The 19,601-nt window shown below is 45.3% G+C and overlaps 2 protein-coding genes across 5 annotated transcripts; one reads left to right on the top strand and one right to left on the bottom strand.

The window, feature by feature from the left end:
• The first annotated feature begins 217 nt into the window (after positions 1-217).
• On the top strand, positions 218-1,493 carry LOC139438249 (arf-GAP domain and FG repeat-containing protein 1-like). The gene is given in 3 exon segments (XM_071213396.1): positions 218-593; positions 1,077-1,212; positions 1,214-1,493. Coding segments are annotated over 3 exon segments (792 nt in total).
• Positions 1,494-6,378: 4,885 nt separating this feature from the next.
• On the bottom strand, positions 6,379-17,879 carry LOC139438397 (heat shock transcription factor, Y-linked-like). Of its 4 annotated transcripts, none has more exons than XM_071213538.1 (5): positions 17,361-17,879; positions 10,926-13,214; positions 8,649-8,798; positions 7,655-8,551; positions 6,379-7,186 (listed from the first exon to the last, which is right to left on the bottom strand). In XM_071213538.1, exons 4-5 carry the CDS (start codon positions 8,147-8,149, stop codon positions 6,494-6,496), a joined length of 1,188 nt encoding a protein of 395 aa, XP_071069639.1. In that variant the 5' UTR covers positions 8,150-8,551; positions 8,649-8,798; positions 10,926-13,214; positions 17,361-17,879; the 3' UTR covers positions 6,379-6,493. The 4 variants fall into 4 exon arrangements, with proteins under 4 accessions (XP_071069639.1, XP_071069641.1, XP_071069642.1 ...); XM_071213540.1 differs by having other exon boundaries at positions 7,655-8,476; XM_071213541.1 differs by having other exon boundaries at positions 12,982-13,214.
• Between the last annotated feature and the right edge of the window lie 1,722 nt (positions 17,880-19,601).

The following is a 19,601-nucleotide window of genomic DNA, read 5'->3' as shown; positions in this document are numbered from 1 at the left end:
GGGCAGGTTGATGTGACGGATCAGCTGTGCTCGCAGCCTCCACGCCACGCAGAGTCCAGTCCAGCCAAGCCCCCGCGGCAGGGTCCGCTCTGGTAGAGCACAGTGAGAGAAGGCGGAGGCCACGGCCCAGGAGGCCCACGGGACAGCGGGTCGCGGGCACAGCGCCTCCAACCTCCGCAGCGGAGATGGAAATTCAGCACCAGACTGCGCTTACATAATGGCACACCTAGTCAGTCTCCTGCTGTTGGGTCAGCTACAAGAAAAGGAGCAGTCTGGCCTTCTGAGTAATCTGGGCTCAGACGTCTTTGCTGCTCCAGCTCTTCAGTCAACAGCTACAGCCAGTTTTGCACATTTTAACAGTCATGTAGGTGGTGATCAAGGAACCACAGGTAAAGTTCCCTCTGGTGCCAGGGTTTCAGTTCCCAGGCAGGCAAGTGCATCTCCAGACAGGTGTGCAGCGCTGGCAGAACTAGACAGCATTTTCCGTTCTGCAGCTACATCCATCAATGCATGTACTTGTACCAATAATGCCAGAGGCCATGTTTTTGGGAGAGTGCAGGTGGGTGCCTCTGCACTGACAGCCTGCTTCTCCTGTTGAGGAATAAAAAGCATGACCCTGTAAAATATCTAACAAGTCGCTCCTGCCCCGCTTCTGTGGATGGGCCTGTGAGGGCTTGGCCTTGCTGCAGAATATCCAGTAAATAACTCCTGCCTCTGTATCTGTAAATCAGCCTGTGAAAACATGGCCTAGTAGAAAGATATCAAGTGAGTGACTTCACCCCCCGCCCCCACTTCTGTAAATCAGCGGCATTCTGCCTCTGTAACTCCCCTGCTTGCAAAATTTCACCTAGCAACGCGTTAGCCAATGAGCAAACATTATGCTGATCCCACCTGAAATCCTATACAAACCTATGAAAACTGAAAAACGGGCCTCAGAATTTGGAGGTTGACTCTCCTCTGGTCCCGTGCATAAAAAACTGTTCACCCACCTTTCTGGAGTGCCGGTGGTGAGTTTCTACAGTTCAGAACTCCTCCTTTTGCTACAACTCTTCCAGTGTGCCTACTCTATCTGCCAGTTATGCCTTTCACAAATCCATTCATTGCTGCTGCTCGCCCGTCTGTGGCATCTTCTACAAACCCATTTCAGGCCAGAAACAGAGGAACAACAGCCTCAACCTTTGCCGCTGCATCCATGAGCATGCCTGCAGGATTGGTACCCTGCTCCCCACAGTTTCCCCACCAGCTTTACTGGCAGCTTCCAGCAGCCTGCTTTCCCAGCCCAAACAGCTTTCCCTCAACAGACAGCTTTTTCTCAACAACCCAGTGGTGCCAGGTTTGCAGCATTTGGACAAACAAAGCCAGTGGTAACCCCTTTTCGTCAAGCTGCAGCCTCTGGAGTATCTAATAGTCCTTTTGTGACTAGTGCACCAACAGGACAATTTCCAACAGGAAGTTCATCAACCAGTCCTTTCTTACAGCTTATCCTTATTTAGGCACTTTACGGGAGCAAACTTTAATCTGGTCACATTACATCTGTCCACCTCTTGCACTGCTGTCTTGTGTCACTTTCAAGACAAGAGAAGTCTTTAAAAACCCTGTCTTGTGGGTTAAGCACCAGATGATATGTGCAGAACAGAGTAACAACATGGTACCAGTTACATTTAATCTATGAATTTGCAGGAAAAGGTAGCAGTATCAGGCATATTTTAAAAATTGGCTAATATTAAGTTATTGCAGATACCACATTCATTTATGCTGCAGTACTGTACATATTTTTCTTAGATGTTAGCTTTTGTGCATTTCAGTATGGATAACTTTAACAACCACATTGCTATGTGAAAAATGTTCCTGGGAAATAGATCAGCCACTTTTAAGAAGGTGCTATCATGTATGTCGGAACGAATGACCCAAAATCATTTGAACCGTTGCTTCTGGAAAGCTGCAAAAACAAACGTGGAAGGTTTTAATCATTCTTTAATTTTTCCTTTCTACAGACTTCTTCTATTTACAAATGTCTAAATTCTTTTACAATGTTGAGGAATTCCTCTCTGAAGAATAAAGCTGATCATGTTTTGCTACAGTTTGCAGGTGAAAAAAAATGAGAAAATACGCATTGTTTTTGTGTTCTTGCTGCAGTGCCTTTACCACAGTGACCATAAATATGAGCAGTGAATGGAGAATATCTTGAATTCTTACATCAGAATTTCAGAAGACTTCTAGTGACTTTTAGATCTAAAAGAGAAAATTTTATTAGACAGTCATGTAGAAAAATTCAAACTACTATGGATCCTTCCAATTTGTGTGCAAATTCTTAATTTTGTTAAGATTTGTATATATGAAGAATTTGCATGTATATGTATTTGCAGTTTTTTTTTTTTTCAGTCTGAATTGTCGGACTGAAAATGCAAAAGGCCCTGTTTTTAACTATTTTCTTTTTTTTTTTTTCTTTTTTAATACTGTCTTTGAATGTATCGGAAGCAGACACACATTCACTGTAACATGATTGCACCTCAATTTTCTTTTCAGACTGATATTATCAATAGGACATTTGTTTATGTTCACTTTGGGGGCGGGGAGGTAAGAAACTGGAAAGTTAAACCTAATACCCAATACCCAATGTCACCTTAAAGTTAGAGAATTCTTTGTTTATAAAGGCAGTGTTTTGTCACACATTTCTATTAAGAGTCAAATGAAGGTGTTTAAGTATTTATGCACAGCAATGCCTTATTCTTCCAGAGATTATCTGGCAATCTCATCAAAATGGAACACACCTGAGAAAGGTGTAATGGTTTTTTCTTTAAATGGCTCTTAACAACCCACTTAAGTCACAAATTCTATACATTAGAGCTGATGCAATGGCTCTTAACAAGCCACTTAAGTCACAAAGTCTATACATTAGAGCTGATGCATTTGTTTTATATGATTTTAATAATTTCGGTTATTTGATTTCCCACCCTCAAGCTCATTAACAGTTCAGAAGTGGTGGCCTGAAAAGGAGACTGAACAAAACTGAATAGCGTACGCTATCCAAGATCTCTTAGTGCAGGAACAGCCAGCCCAGCCTAGAGGACATCAATATAGCCACATCATCTTCTGATAATTGTCTATTGTGGTCACTCTATGTCATCAAAAAAGGTGAAATTACCATCAACACACGTATATAAGGGTTAACATCTAAGAAACAGATAAAGTAAGCCGTTATATTTTTAAAAACTGCACATTACGGAATCCCTCTTCAGGCCACTCTGAAGGTGTCCATGGTAAGGATTCATTCTCTGCTGAGACCGACTGGAATCACACCCCCAATTGAATGTACCTACCCATCGCAGGCTGTCACTGTAAACCAACACCCACTCATAGGTAGGTGCCACAAATTAGAGCCGTGATTCTGACGCAGAAGCCACTACCACATAGCAGACTTGTGACTTCTGCCAAAAGATGATCCTTTTGTCTCCTAGTAAAGGAGATCACATTAGGGATGTTGCCCTGATCCCTGACCCCCTCCCAGAGTATTGGCTCATGGCTGGCGATCGTTTTTCAGGTTACATTATTCCTGTTCCAGTCCAATCCATTTACTCCAGCCACATCACTGTAATTAGAACTCTCATTCCCCTTGATAGCAGGGTTTTCAGCTTCTCAGGCCCTTTACATTCTGACAACAGTACACCTTTAACCACAGAGTAGTGGGAGTTAAAAGTATTTGACGGATGTTCTATCCTCCCTAACACCTGTGGGCATCTGGTATTGTTGAGCGCTGGACAAATGCCAAACTCTACCACCCTCACCTCCTCCAGGTCCACACATTTGAGTGAAGTAGTCTCGTGATGAATACAAGCATTTATCTCTGCTTGGCTGCTTCCTGGGTACAGGATGAAAGGGGTAGGTAGGGGCCACATGGAGTCTATAGATTTATTTTGAAAATTTGGGATTCCACCCTGACCCTTCTGGACAAAGATCTGTGAATAGGGGATGAGCAGGAAAAGGGATAGGTTCTGGGATATGAGAAATGAATTTTGGGGGCTGAAGGGAGAGCAACAAACTCATCATAGGGAGGGGATGCCTCAGATCTCAGGAGGTATGTGGCAGGAAGGGACAATGAATACCTGTCTCTCAGGGCCAGCACCACAGCCCCACTCACGTGTCAAGGGCAGCTGGCAAACGTCCAAGGGCTGTGAAAACAAAGCTTGCAATGCAGAGTGGAGACCACCCAGTAGTAGTTTGATGGCAATGGCATGTGTACTGTTTTGTTTTTTTTTTTGGCAATGAAAGTAGATTTTAAAGAAGCATTTCCTTATTACCCATTCAATAAGTACTGAAAAAGGTGATGTGCCAGCCACTGTCCTGCGTCAGTGCTGGGTGTCCAAGGCAGACAAGGAGAACACCAGGCCTCCTTGAGGAGTTGACAGCTGTGCTGAGACCTAAAGGATAAGCAATGAGGGAGAGGGTCCACAGGGAGAAAGCCCCAGGCAGATCTTGGACAGAAGTTACGAGATGGAAATGAGAATTGGTAAAAGCAATTGTCTGAATAGAGCTCCAAAGAGTGGAGAAGCAGAGATTTAAGTTGCAAAACTGAAAAGAAGCCACATTTTTAAGGGCCTTAAGGTATGCTAAGGATCTGGGCTCAGAATCTATGTGGTATTAAAAGCCAGGATACAGAATTAAGCCTCCTTTGTATACAGCAAGAAAGTAACCTAATAAAAGTGTGCATTATGAAAGTCAAAGCGAGGGAGCAGATGTGGCTCAAGTGATGGGGCTTCTGCCTGCCATGTGGGAGGGCCGAGGTGCGATCCCTGGGACTCCTGGTGAAGGAGAGGAGGGGGCGTGCCTGCACAACAGGCCCGTGCCCGCTAGGCGAGCAGAGTGCCCGTGTGAGTGCCCACATCACAAGCTGAGTGCCCACGCGGTGAGCCCAGTGCCCTTGTGAGTGCCTGCGTGGCAAGCACAGGTGCCCTCCTGGTGGGCCAGTGCCCATGCAGCTGGGTCAGGCAGCGGGATGATGATGCAACTGGGAAGGGTCGAAGGGGAAAGAGTCCAGGGTGGGCTGCAGCGGAGGCCGGGAGCTGGGGTGGCGCAGCTGACGGGGAACCTCTCTCCACATCGGAGGTCCCCAGGATCAAGTCCGGTGGATCCTGGGGGAGAGGAGAAGACGGGGGAGAGGTGGATGCAGAAGATCAAACAGGGAATAAAAATGGGGAGGAATAAATAAATCTTGGGGAGAAAAAGAAAAGTCAAAGTGTGGACTCATGAAGCACAATTAACAGCACAAACCATTTGGAAGTCTTTGAGGATGGCAGAGGAAAAAGGGCCCTTGCTAACTCTAGGCTGTAAAATTCCATGTTTTGATATGCGGTCTTTATTATTCCAGCGATGAATTAATTAATGGCCATCATGGTTATGGGGCTGGCTAGATTATGTAAGACTTTCAAGCATGACAGTACTTTATGAAGTCAGTCTTCTTTGCTAACTCAAGGCCATTATTGAAAATAATGGGGTAGGGAAATGCAATGTACTTGAGGAAGTATTAGAGAAAATAGTGTGTATTTACCTTCCCTAGATTCATCTTAGTATCTGTTTCCTCCTCCATGCTCTCCTAATTCAAACCCTCATTTGATTCATCGTAGATTACCTCTCCCTATCTCCAAACAGCCCCATTCATTCTCCACACACTGCATTCTTTCTTCTTTCTTACACAATTAAGTATACCAGTATGAATATAATTTACATACATTTCAAACATCCTTGGGTTCAAATGACCCAAGTCATCTGCATAATGAAGTACACATATAATATATATATAGTACAATATGGCACAAGAGCCTGACCCATTTTATTCTTTTTTGTTTTTCGTAGATATCACACTTCTTTATTAGTTTAATGTTTTAGCAAGTTTATCAAGGTATAATTCACATACCATAACACTCACCATTTTAAGTTACAATTTAATGACTTTTTGTACATTTCCTGAGATGTGTAACCATCACCGCAATCCAGTTCTAGGACATTTCTATCACTGAAGAGATTCTTTTCATAATCGTTAACAAATAATATTTATTCTCACTCTGACACCCTAGGAAATTGTTCATCTGCTTTTTGCCTGCCTAGGTTTCCCTTTACCAGACATTTTATATTATTGTATCTTTTTTTTTAACTCTTTTCTCATTGCATTTCATTTTTCAAAATTTATTTATTTATTTTTAATGTTACATTAAAAAATATATATGAGGTTCCCTATGCCTCCCACCCCCCTCACCCCACTCCTCCCATAACCACAACCTCCTCCATCATGAGACATTCATTGCACTTGGTGAATACATCTCTGAGCACGGCTGCACCCCATTTCATTCTTAATTATTTTAAAAAATAAGGAAAACGAAACAGTGACAATAAACACTTAAGTTTATTGTTCAAATTAGAGAATTGCAGGTTGACACTTGTCAAAAGAAAATTTTAGTCTTTCTCATCCTGCAAAATCTGGACCTCTTTTGGTAGAAGGTCAACTGAAATGAGGAAAATGTTGGTATAATGAAGATGGTTGTTGAGGTGACCTTAAAAGAGAGGTGGCAGACGAATCAGGTATTACAGCCATTGGGAGCCATGGGTTGCCTCCTTGTAGGAAGGTGGAAAAAGGAGCCTCATGGGCTGGTAAATCAGGATAACCAGTTGGGACAGAAGGCGGCTCCACCATCAGTCCAGAGTAATTGTTCTCTATAGGAGATACGATATGGTACTGAGAAACAGAAGTTGCAGTTCTAACAAAATTCACAATGTAGCCATTTGCTTGAGTGTAGCTGCTATGGGATTGCATGTGAAAAGTGGTCAGCTGGTTTAAAACACCATGTTTATCTGTTAGGATTTGTTCTGATGGTGTAATTGAAGCTGATGAAGGAGAAAAAACACTTCTGACTAGGGGAGTTGTACTAGCAACTTCCTGGCTGTTCGAAGGCTGCCTTATTAAAGGCACGTTTACATTTGTAGAGGCTGAAAGTAATCTTTCCCTACTAGTTTCAGCAACTGCACCGGAATTCTGATTGTCCGCGTTACTCACTGCTCTAAAGTGCTTCTTGTTGAAGTCTTGAACTAATGAAGCAGATACGGTAGAAGCATTTTTAATCCCGACTCTTCTTTTCATATTTACTAAAAGCTGGGGACAGCCTCGTTTAAAGTTTGGGTGTTGGTAGAACTGTAACTAAAAGCAAAGGAAAACATTATTTAGTGACATTTTCAACCAAGAGCAAGTCAGACAATAATAAATATAACTCAAAAAAATCTCGGATTTTAGTTTCATCACATAAAGTTAATATCATCAGTAATGCCTGAATCCTGTTGACTAGTCTTCAAAATTTCACTGTTGGGAAACAAACATTTAAATATTATGATCTCCAAATGAAAATATGCTGTATATTTACAAGTACAGTGAATTGCATTTAGTTCAGTGCCTTTAAAGCTCAAAGATAAAATTCCAAGTTTTTTTGCATAATCCTCAATGATTAATGTCTAAGCTATCCTGGTATTTTAAAATTAATTTTAACCCTAATTTTCCCACATCATTTAAAAAATCTAATTTTACTTCTTATATATTTTCAAGTACTTAGCAACATATAAAAATAAAATCATTTATTTCCCATCTAAGCAGTAACTGAAAATCTTTGAATACCTTGCTTAAAACAGAGGCTTCTTTTTCTTCTGCCAGAAAGTCAGCCAGAGAAGCAGATCTTTGAAAATGCTGTCGCACTTTACTAAATCCATAGAGATTTAGCTGTCGAACCAAACTTTTCATACTCTCAGTTTCAAATATTCTGAAAGGGGTTTTTCTTTCCAAAACTTCTTTCTTAAAGAGTTCTTCATTAATCACTATAGAAGTCCCATTTTCATCCCACCAAATTGACTTAAAACGGTCGCTTCCAACTATTTTCCAGAGTTTTCTGGGGAAGGTCAAAGAAAGGAAATCATCTTCTTCTGGCCGGGGAACACAAAATGTGTAACGTGGTCTCTTCATCAAGGGTCCTTCAGACAAAGCCTGAAAAGCATTTTCTTCAATTTTAGACCTCAAGTCTGAGTCTCCAGTGTATGTGTGACCACAGGAAGGAGACGCAATGGAGGTTTCTGAATGAGTTGATCTGTCTTTCGGAGAAGAATCTTGAACTTCCATGTTAAATAAATTTGCCCTCAGTTATTTTTCTCACCTGCATGGTTTTCAACACTGCAGCTTCAAATGCTGCCTTGCTAAGGCTGCACAGATAAACTAATCCTATGCCATCACAATGCTTCTCAGCCTGAATAGCAGTGACATCACAAGATGACTGGTCTCCTAGCAATTAATGTGTAACATTCAGTTAAAAGTTTTCTTCCTAACTAAACCTCTGCCTTCCTTGGAGTTGAGTTCTAGCCTCTCTTCCCTCCTGCAGCAGTCCTTGAGTAAAGTCATTCTTGCCTGATTAATACTGTCCAACACGGATTTTTCTTTTGACAGCCTGGCCTGGGGAGGAGTATTGGGAAATCACTGCTTAATGGGTACAGGGTTCATTGCGGGAATGAAGAAAATGTTTTGGAACTAGAGAGAAGTGACAGTTAAAGAACATTGGCAACATAGTAAATGCAACTAAATTTTACACTTTTCAAGAGTTAATTTTATACTATGTGAATTTTACCTCAGTTTTTAAAAGGTGCACCACTGTCGTTATGACCTATGCTTAAAATAAAATGATTTATGGAGCTGGTGGAGCTCAGTAGTGCAGGGCCTGCTTCGCTTGCTGGTGGAGCTCAGTGGTGGAGGTCCCAGGTTCAATCATCAGTACCTCCTAAAAAAAGATAGAAAAAACAAATAACATGAAAAATAAAACATAATCAGGTAGTAGAGTGTTATCAAAAGATGGTGGCAGAACACATCCCTGGAAACATTTCCCTGTAGAGACAACTAAACAAAAGTGCTCGTTCCTTTTGCTTGGAAATCTGCAGGATGACAGAGACTCCACAAATGCTGACAGAAAACAAAAAAGCAAGCCCCCCGAAAAGAAGGTTGGAGATATGCAACTGGGAACTACTGTTAAGTTCGAAGGGAAGCCGAGGAAGGGAGGTATCTTAGAAATCAGACCAGAAGCTGAGCTTAGTTGAAACAAAGCCTTTAATGAGAGAGCTTTGCAGGCAGCTGAGTCTAGAATAGAGAGCAGCAGCGAAAGAGGGGGAGGCGGGTTTTATAACTTGATCTGCGGCTAGACTACAAAGGGACTAGTTTGTAGTATGCTAGCTTTGCAGTTTCAAGGTCGGGGTGAGGTAACTCCTATGGGCTCTGTAGTTCCATCCACGTCCCTCTGACCTGGGTGCTACTATCATACCAGAATGTGAAGGGAGGGAGCCAGGAGGGAGCAGGGACAGGAGGTCTGTTCCCTATCAATTAGGAATGTGCACCTGCAGGAAGAAGGGGAGGAAAGGGGCATGAAGGGGAGGGAGGCAGAATGACAGGCTTCCAGCCCAGCCACCTAGTGGTCACTGACCACAGAGCCCCACATTGCAGCAACTTGGAGCAACACACACATTCAGGCACAAGACCCAGGGCTATGAAATCAGGGAGGGGCCCTAGTAGCCACTGGCAGGGATTAAAAGGCTGTCCAGGAAGCAAGAGCGACCTGCCGTAGAACTGTTGGCAAGTAGTGCACACCCTCAATCTGGACCCCAATAGCTGGTGTACCTAAATGAAGAAAAAGGCTGATTTTGAACCATGATGCCATTAGGCTCCCAAGGGTGGGATACCCTAATGTGGAAGTTACCTGAGGCCAAAAAGCTGCAAGGGAAAGTGGGGAGAAAGTGAACCATGTAAAGCAGGGAAGACAGCGCTAAAAGTTGTAGGGAAAAGGCAGACCTGAGCGTGGGAGAACAGTGGGACAAAGCACATATGCTGGGGAAGGAAGTCTGCATAAAAGCAAGCAGAAGAGCCCAGAAGGAACAAAAAAGGACATCTTCTCCTGGAAATGAAATAATTGCACATACTTGGTAATTTTAAAATTTGCAGTGCCTGCAGGGTGAGCAACAGGTGCAGAAGACCTGAGAAAAGCTGAGCAATTCAATAGGGGGCTGCTCTAAAGATTCAGTACAAACTGGACCAAGTGATGACGAAAAGCCTTAACACACGGCCAATCTAAAATAAAGCCTCAGGCAAGTGGGAGAAACGGCTGCCAGAGTTAGCACACCAAAACAATCAAATCCCACACAACATAAAAAAAAAACCCACAAGCCATCCAAAGAAATAAGAAGATATGGCTCATTCAAGGGAAGAAAATAAAACTCCAGTGCAGCTGGGGCGGCTTGCACCCCGACGCTGACGGGGGGGTTTGGAGGGGTCAGCTGGCCGCAAAGGCATCTGAGGCTGCGGCAGACAGCCTCAGAGGGGCTCTCAGGCGTGGAGGACGCGTGGCGAGGGGAGAAAGAATGCCGCGGAGACCAGGTCTGGTACGCAAGTCCGGTTTATTGCGGAAGGGGACATAGCTTTATAGGGTTAGGGACTGCGTGGAGGGATTTGATAGGTGCGGGCGGGTACTGCTTCCTGATAGGTGATTGTAAGCGGTTGCTAAGCAGAGGGCTGGCGGAGAGGTTTGGAATAGGGGAGGGGAAAGGGGGAGTGAGAGCTGGCCGGATGTTGGGCTAGGCGGGAGATAAAAAGGGGGAGGGCAGCGCTGGCCAGCCGTTAGCAGCAAAGGCCTAGTCAGGCGTGGTCACCTTATCTAGGCCCAGTGGGCAGAGGCGGTATCACTTCTTGCCGCACCGTTTGCTACTGTGGCAAGCCGGGCGCTCTTCCTCTCACATTTCCCCCTTTGTTTTTATTAAGCTCCTCCGAAAAGCTTGATTTGAGGAGGGAGGGGGACTGTGCCTGTCTTAGGTCGGGATTGCGCCCAGCCGGGCAATGCCCGTGCCACACAGGTGGCCAGTCTTACCCGTCATGGGGAAACGTGGCAGCAAAAGGCCGTGTCCCTGCCTTAGGTTGACTGGCGGGCCGATCCCGTTGCCCGTCATTGGCTAACCAGTCCAGCGCCTCGATGGAATGTTGGCGGCCTTAGATAAACAGGGCGGGGGAGGGGAAAGGGTAAGGGTAAGGGGTTAGGATGGGCAGTGAGAAGGGGTAGGGGCAGGGGAGCTGGGGCTTGGGTGTGTTGAGAGGCGGCTGGCCATTTGGGGAGGACGGCAATTAATGGAGACTCCTGGTGCGTCTTCGTCGGTGGTGCGGATTCGCTGGTACCGGACCTGGATGGGCTTACTAAGGACAGAGTTAACTTGACTTTTGACAAGCCGGACAATTCACCTGATGATCCAGGGTCCTAGGGCTAATAGGAGGACAAGGGTGAGGAGTGGGCCTAGAAAGGGGAGAAAGTAAGAAAGGATTCCATTGGGCAGCCCCCAAGAGAAAGACCATCCGGCTTCACGTTCCTGCTTTCTCTTGCAGAGGCCCTAACTTGTGCGAGGTTATCTCGAATGAGGCCAGAGTGGTTAGCATAGAAGCAGCATTTTTCTCCTAACGCTGCGCAGAGCCCCCCTCTTTTAGGAGGAGGAGGTCTAGGCTCCTGTGGTTTTGGAGAACGACCTCAGACAGGGAGTTGAGAGATGTTTCAAGGTGGGCCATGGAAGTCTCAAGGCGGGCGATGTCTGCATCGACAGCTTGCCTAAGGGTTGAAAAGGAATTATCTTGGAGGCTGAGAGCTGCAGCTCCAGTGGCTGCACCGGCAAGACCTAGAAGGGTGGCAATTGTGATGGCGGTGAAGACTTCCCGTTTCTGCTCGTGCTGCGGGGAGCTGAAGTGCTGCCAGGAGTCAAAGAATTGGTTATCAGTATAAAAGAGAACACGGGGGGCAATGAGTATGAGCACACAGGTGTCGCTGGTGGAGTTAAGGGTTTGAACATTGAGACATGGAGTGAGGCCGGAGGAAGAACATAGCCATTTGGTATTATTAGGGGGAATTAGGAACTTAGCGGCTGCATTAGGGGTGTGAGTTAGGCTGCAGAGGGACCGCATGGAGGGGAGAACTTTGCCGCTGATTTTTATTATACAGAGTCCAGTCTGGGAAACTGATCGGAGGGTGAGTCCTCTTTTTTTTGGTTCCAATTGCAAGAGGTACCGGTGGAGTCTGGGGAGGCGTGATAGGCGCCGTTGGTAGCTATGGCTTCATAGAAGGGAGCCGCGGCGGAGAAGCAGAGCCAGCAACGTTGTGTAAGGTTGGGCTGGGATAAGTTTAAGGAGATAAATGATGCGTTGAGGAGGGTTACAAGAGGGTTGGGGGGTGGCAGGGTTTGGCGGTGGGGAGGATACCTAGTGATGGAAGGATTTAAGGTGGTAGCGGGAGGAGAAGGAGAAACAGAGGGAGGAGGGGGAGGCCGTGTGTGGGGAGGATTGAGAACTTGATTTGGGCCCACGGTGGCGGATTGTGTGCGGATTGAATTTTTCTTTATAATGAAAAAGGCACCGTAATCATAGTTGCTCATGTAAAGTCGGGCTCCCCAGGTGCGGCCCTGTACCAGCCTGCATTTTTAGGGTTTTTGACAGTGAACGTAATGCTGCTCCAGTAGGGCTTAATGCTGCTCCTGTGACTTTTATCCTTAAAAGAAAGGGAGAGGTAGGGGTCCCTATTGGGAGCTCCCGACCACCCGTGGGCCATGGTTTTGCACCCCCAGGAGGGGCAGTAATAGTGCGCTGGGTCATGGCAGCCTCTGGCTGTGGAAGGGCAGATATAGAAGCCTGAGACTTCATGATTATAAGGGCCGTTAAGGCCTGTAAGTGAGCTGTACCAACACTGGTGAGTATTGTGTGTAATGTCTTGAAGGGAACCACCACTGGCAAAAGGAAGGTTGGCGAGATTACATATGTGCACTGTGAAGGAGGGAGCACCCGCAGTAATGTTATTAGCGAGGAGCTTTTCCTGCTGCTAAAGAGAGAGTGTCCAGTTAAAGGGCCGATGGCTTATACTAGCCTGGTCCGTAGTGGAGGGGAGCAGAACTAACATGAAAAGCAGGAGAGTGTAGATTTTTAGGTTTTTTGTTTGAAGCCAAGGTGGGGACAGCAAGCTGTACTAGCTGTCCAAGGAGGAGGGTGTCATGAGCTGGATTCGCGGCCATATTTAGCCTCTCCATCCGATGGGCGAGTGCTCTCATCATCCGTCGTTGGAACCTGCTGCTGGCCGGTGGCGGGTTTGACGTTTTTTTTCCGGGGATCCAGAGCGGCTGGGAGGCATTTTCTGGAAAGACACAAGAAACCCTCTGCCTTAGGTGAGAAGGGGACTGGGTCCCTGCCAATTGTTTGTTTCTGGGTCCTTCCAAAACACCACTGGGGCAACTGTTGGTGCGTAGGAGGGGCCCCAATGCTTATGGAGGGGGGAAAGACCGTTTTTATCAAAGGAGAGGAGGTTTATGTGAATGAGGCAGGCAGTGATAATGTCGCCTGGTTGACTATGTGGGCGTAGATCCTTCTCTTATTGAATTTGCACTTTGAGCTGGCGGTGGATGCATTCTACTATAGCCTGCCCTTGGGGGTTGTATGGAATGCCGAAGTGATGAGTAATGTTGTAGAGCTGGAGAAAAGCAGCGAATGAGGAGCTGCGATACCTAGGCCTATTATCGGTTTTAACATCCAAGGAACCCCCATGAATAAGATGACTTGCCGCAATGCTTTAATGCAATGCTTGGCTGTTTCTCCCGGTAAGGGGACAGCGTAGCAAAGGTGAGAAAAGGTGTCGACTGTGACATGGACATACTTGAGGCGCCCAAATGATGGCACATGGGTGACGTCTATTTGCCATCGGGAGTTTGGCTTGAGGCCACGGGGGTTGACCCCTTGTGGCTGCAACTGTCCAAGCGGCAAGAAGGGGGCGCATGTTTTACAGGCGCGCACCAAATGCTTGCAAGTTTCCTTGGGGAGGCCTGGCAAAAGACGTTGAAGTGAGGCTGCTGAAAAGTGGAACTTAGAATGGAGAAGTTTGGCTTGATTGACCAAGTCTCCGACAGTGGCTATTGTATGGGTGGAGACGGTTTGGTCGGCAGCAGAATTACCCGTGGCTAGAGGCCCGGGCAGCCCTGAATGGCTGCGAATATGAGAAATGTACCATGGCTGTGTGCGGAGCTTGAGCTCTCGCTGCAAGGCATGGAGTGCTTGATCAATGGGCGTGTCACGTGGAAAGAAAACAGCATGGGCAATAACTGAACAAACTTGCAGGGCGTACTGACTGTCAGTGAAGATGTTGACGGGCTCATTGCCATGGTGTTGGAAGTCAGTGGGGATGGCTAGTAGCTCGCCCACCTGAACCGATCCGGGATGGGTTTGGCAGTAAAATGTTGGCAAGTCACGGCTGGGAGAGTAGGCAATATAAGTAAACTTGGTCTTAGAGGCGTCCGTGAAGACAGTAGTGGAGTTGGAGAGAGGCTTGGAGCCAGGGAAAGGGTGGTATAGTGGGGAGAGGGGGAGCCTTGTGAGGCCCTGGAGCAACTTGTGGGGGGGGGGGGTAATGGCAGTCAAAGGTCCCGTGGAAGATTTCTAGAAGAATTTGAGCACGGGGGTTTTCGGAGAAAAGGGCAGTGGTGTGCTTATCAGTAAGGCATACATATTCAGAATTAGAGACAATATTCAAGGACTCTTAAAACATTTGTAAACCTTTAATGATGGCTCAAAGCTCTGTGCATTGAGCAGATGAATAAGGAGTTGGCTAAACCTGTTCTTTTTGGAAAGTAACACATGCTGTTTTTTTTTTTTCATGCTGCTTTTTCATTACTATTACTATTAGTAAATACTGTACAGGATGGTTGGGCTATGCACATAGACTTGAAAAGCACTGCAAAAGTTTATTGTTGGGTTCTTTACAGATAAAGGAATGCAGGTGGCTTGATTTGTGTAAGACACTAAAGAGAGTCTCAGCAAGTTTTAAAACAAAGTGATAGCAATACAGCTGGACTTTAACTTTTTGTAACAAACTAGCAGTATTTGGGATTGCTGCATACTAGTGTTGTTACTTTAATCTATGGTAAGGGGTTGTTTTTGTGACATATACTCTTTTATAATAATTAAAGCTATAATTAACCATATTGTACTTTTCTTTAATATTATGCTGAAATATTGGTAACTTTATACACTTTTAAACATTCATAGAAACCTTTTATCCATACGACTTTAATTAATAGAGGGTTTAAGGGAAGAAAAAGTTAATTTTATAACACTGTAAAACACCTTTATTTAGCTTATAACATATTAAATGAACTTAATTATTACTTTAATTTTTCTTTCAAGGTAAAAGAACAAATCTCTTATAATTAGTTTGGAATAAAAGGCTACTGTTCAGGATTAGGTTTTGAGAAAGCAGTTTTGAACGTTATGTTCTTTTAAGAGATAAAGCTTTCCTTCTTGGAACACCGAGGAAACGATAAGCACAAGAAACATAAGACAGACTCTCTTTGTATACTGACTGAGGATAAGAACTTTTACTAAAACAGATTAATGGTGAGAGGCCTTGAGAAAGAAAAAAAATTTTCAACTTTGCATCAGCATACTACCCGACACCAAAGCTTGTAAAATTTTATAGATAGACCCATTAAATTTTATTTAACTTTAACTGTAAAAATTCTTTGTCCATTAATCTTCTGCAGTTTTAGCATTCACTCAGGTTTCGTCCTATACTCTACTTTTTCCAATAGTCAATCATTTTATTTCAGGACAAAATTATTTTCTGTTTCCTTAATAATAAAAACACATTCCATATAGCCTACATCAAAGTTATCAAGCAAACCTCTTATAACAATACTGTGAACATTAAACAAGCTTGTTAAAATAATGAACTTTTCTTTAAATACTTAGTAGCATGCAATATTAGAAACAGTTTTCTAGAAGCAAGTTGGCAGGGGAGGCTGGTTGCTGCCAATCTTTCCTGTTATAAAATTACCTTTTATTATTATCATCATGAATTCAGTTTTATATATATTTAAGAATGACCTTTTGGAATTAGCCATTTAATACTTTAATGTAAACAATGCTTTATTAAACCTTTTATTTATAACCATATAGACTATTGAAGACAAATTTTACTTTTATAGAACACATTCCCTTACTTAAAGTTATCACAATACCTTTTACAGCTTGCCATCTGCAAATTAAGTTTCAAGAGTTCATGAAAAATTAGCTATTTTACTTTAGGACATAATACGCCTTTTTGCAAAACTTATTACATTTCAGTTAGCATTTTCACAAACTTTTAACCTTTTTTAATATTCATTTAAGCTTTACATTCTTTATATTATCCTGTGAAGAGAAATAAGTTATTCATTTTAATCTGGGCAAGAACAACCTTTTATGAAGACGTACAGTTAATCTTGTCAATTAAGACTTACAATTTCTCTTATTGTAGATATCTTATTAACATTTAAGCTCATGTATTGATATAATAAACTTAAGTATTAATATAAGTGCTTATTTAATTTTTGGCCATTTGTATAGAGCTCTTTTATAAATTTTTATTAATTTATATTTACCATCCGGAGGTATCAAAATATACACTGACATTGAACGAACAGACAAACACAGAACAATCACAACACAGTAACAGAAACATACAGTTTACAATTAATTCATAATTCTTAGTTTCTTAGTATAGCTGCTTTTAAGTTCTCTGTTATATAGCACATTTTAGATTGTACCTTTCAAGATTTTCTCTGGAACCCATGCTGCCTGCAACACGAAAGCCTGTGCTCGGAAACATTCCTATCAGTTATCAGCAATCAGCTAAAATAACCTGAGCAGCAGTTAGGCAGACCATTAGCACACATTTTTGGATAATTACTGTAAGACTATAGTGAGACTTGAAGTTCAAGAGTAAACTATTGATTTAAAACTGAAAATTCCTTTTTAAACCTTGATAAAATTTTTGTACTCATTTTATTATCTTGGTTAAATAAGCCCAATCAGAATTAGCATGGAAATAAAACAAAACACAAATGTTGCCACGTTTTTCTCTCATACCAGTGGATTAATTATATCAGCCTTCACTAGCCCAGAGATACATTGTCATGTAGATAGTAGGGAGCCCAAAGAGTTGTGAAAGGGGGTGGGCATTTGCTGGAACAGAGTTGATTGCCTTATAAGCTTGTGTGGATTTTCGGGCTTGTGGCTGGCCTTGTTGATAGGCGGGGCTAATTTCAGATAGGTATCAGGGCCCGAGAGATTGGCAGTGGAAAGCTAGGGGTTGAAGGGGACCAGTAGATCCCAGTAAGCCTGGAGTTGCCTGCCCGAAACTTCACATTGGCGGCAGGCTAGTAGGCCAGCAAGCGCTCTGACTTGCAGCGCTTGGCGGGAAGATAGACGCCCGCCCATTTTTCTGCCGGGGGCCGATAACGGGGGTCCTTACCTTGAGAGTGCGGCGAAGGGGTGGGAGCGAGGTCCCACGGGGGTGAGGCAGCGGTCACGTCGGACTGGCCCCGGTCCCTGTTCGGGCGCCAGTTGCGGCTGGGGCGGCTTGCACCCCGACGCTGACGGGGGGGTTTGGAGGGGTCAGCTGGCCGCAAAGGCCTCTGAGGCTGTGGCAGACAGCCTCAGAGGGGCTCTCAGGCATGGAGGACGCGCGGCGAGGGGAGAAAGAATGCCGCGGAGACCAGGTCTGGTACGCAAGTCCGGTTTATTGCGGAAGGGGACATAGCTTTATAGGGTTAGGGACTGCGTGGAGGGATTTGATAGGTGCGGGCGGGTACTGCTTCCTGATAGGTGATTGTAAGCGGTTGCTAAGCAGAGGGCTGGCGGAGAGGTTTGGAATAGGGGAGGGGAAAGGGGGAGTGAGAGCTGGCCGGATGTTGGGCTAGGCGGGAGATAAAAAGGGGGAGGGCAGCGCCGGCCAGCCGTTAGCAGCAAAGGCCTAGTCAGGCGTGGTCACCTTATCTAGGCCCAGTGGGCAGAGGCGGTATCACTTCTTGCCGCACCGTTTGCTACTGTGGCAAGCCGGGTGCCCTTCCTCCCACACTCCAGCATAAAAACAGACACGGGAACACATAATCAAAGAGTTTGAACATATTTCCTGAATCAGTTCAAGGAACTAAAGGAAAATAGAAACTAATGAAATGTGGATACAGAGCTAAAGTTATTTAGAAGACAAATGTATTAAAAAAAAAAAAGAATTAGAAAGTCTAAAAAGAAACAGAACCATGATTTTATGGGGCTGAAGAACACAATAATGAAGATTAAAAATACACTAGAGGGAAGCGGACGTGGCGCAACTGATAGAGCGTCTGCCTACCATAACAGGGAGGGTCTAGGGTTCAATACCCACAGCCTCCTGACGCCTGTGTGGTGAGCTGTGTGGTGTGCGCACCGCTGATGCGTGCAAGGAGTGCCATGCCACGCAGGGGTGCCCCACACACAAGGAGTGCGCCCCACAAGGAGAGCCGCTCTGCATGATAAAAAGCACAGCCTGCCCAGGGGTGGCGTCACACACACAGAGCTGATGCAGCAAAATGATGCAACGAAAAGAGACGCAGTTTCCCAGTGCTGCCCGACAATGCAAGCGGATGCAGAACACACAGCAAATGGACACAGAGCAGAGCAGACAACAGAGGGGAGGGGAGAGAAATAAATAAAAATAAATCTTTAGAAAAAAATATCGAGAGAACCAGCAAGATGGCAGTGGAGTAAGGAGCTCCTAGGTTAGGTCCTGCTACAGGGCAGTTAGCAAACACCCAGAGCTCTCTGGAGCCAGCTGAAGCACCTGTTTGGGTGCTCCAGGAGGCCAGAAGAGCATCCTGCAATGTCCTTGAAGGAGTGGCAGGAGGAGACTGTCCATCTGCAGAGAAGACTCGTAAGTAGAGCACTCCACGCCACAGAGGCCAGTGCCCATCCTCCACTGGAGGCACACGCTACCTCGGGAGCAGTTTCCCGGCTGGAATCGAAAGCTCCACTTCCCCAAAACGGGGGAGGAAGAGTCGGTTGGGTCTGAATTTCAGCTATGATGAGGAAATGCAGTGAGCTACAGCATGATCCTGAGAACAGCTAAGGTTTGAGCCTGTCCAAGTCAGAAAGAGGCCAGGAGCCACCATCTTAACTTAACTCCACGCCTGGCATGAGGAGAAGCAGGGTGGACTGAAAATTCCAGGGCCAGTGGGGACCAGCTTCTTCACATCCCGATCATATTGCAGGTCTAGCCTAGGCCCCAGCCCCACCTCCAGCAGGGAGGAAGCTGCGGGGACCTGCGCCAGCCTCTCCAGGAAATTACCGGCCAACCGCAGAGGCTGATGATCATCCTACTCTGGTGGCACAAGCCGTCCCAGGAGCTGCTCTCTGATGGGAACTGGAAGCTCCATTTCCCAGAAACAGGGGAGGAGGAGGTGGCTGGCTGCCGATTTCAGCTACTGAATGGGAGACTGGCTGGCTGAGAGACAACCCTGGGAATGGCTGGGGTGTCAACCAGCCCAAGTCAGAAAGAGGCCAGTAGCCGCCATTCTGACTCTGCCGCCAGCCTGAGGGGAAGCCAGGCTGACCGAAACGCTCAGTGTCGGCAGGAACCAGTTTTCTTCACGCAGATCAGTCTGCAGCCTGCCTAGGCTTCAGCCCCGCCTCTGGCAGGGAGGAGGCTGAGAAGCCCTGCACCAGCCTGTGTGGGAAC

The sequence above is a fragment of the Dasypus novemcinctus genome, chromosome Y, assembly GCF_030445035.2.
Source record: "Dasypus novemcinctus isolate mDasNov1 chromosome Y, mDasNov1.1.hap2, whole genome shotgun sequence".
In the NCBI taxonomy this organism is placed as follows: Eukaryota; Metazoa; Chordata; class Mammalia; order Cingulata; family Dasypodidae; genus Dasypus; species Dasypus novemcinctus.
The sequence above is the reverse complement of the archived record's forward strand: the minus strand, read 5'-3'. Positions and strand labels throughout refer to the sequence as shown.

Excerpts from the sequence above, each read along its gene's own strand:
- LOC139438397 (XM_071213538.1), bottom strand. The coding sequence starts at position 8,149 with ATGGAAGTTCAAGATTCTTCTCCGAAAGACAGATCAACTCATTCAGAA. Across the intron at positions 7,187-7,654 it reads AAGCCTCTGTTTTAAGCAAG|TTACAGTTCTACCAACACCC; the intron begins GTATTCAAAGAT and ends CTTTGCTTTTAG.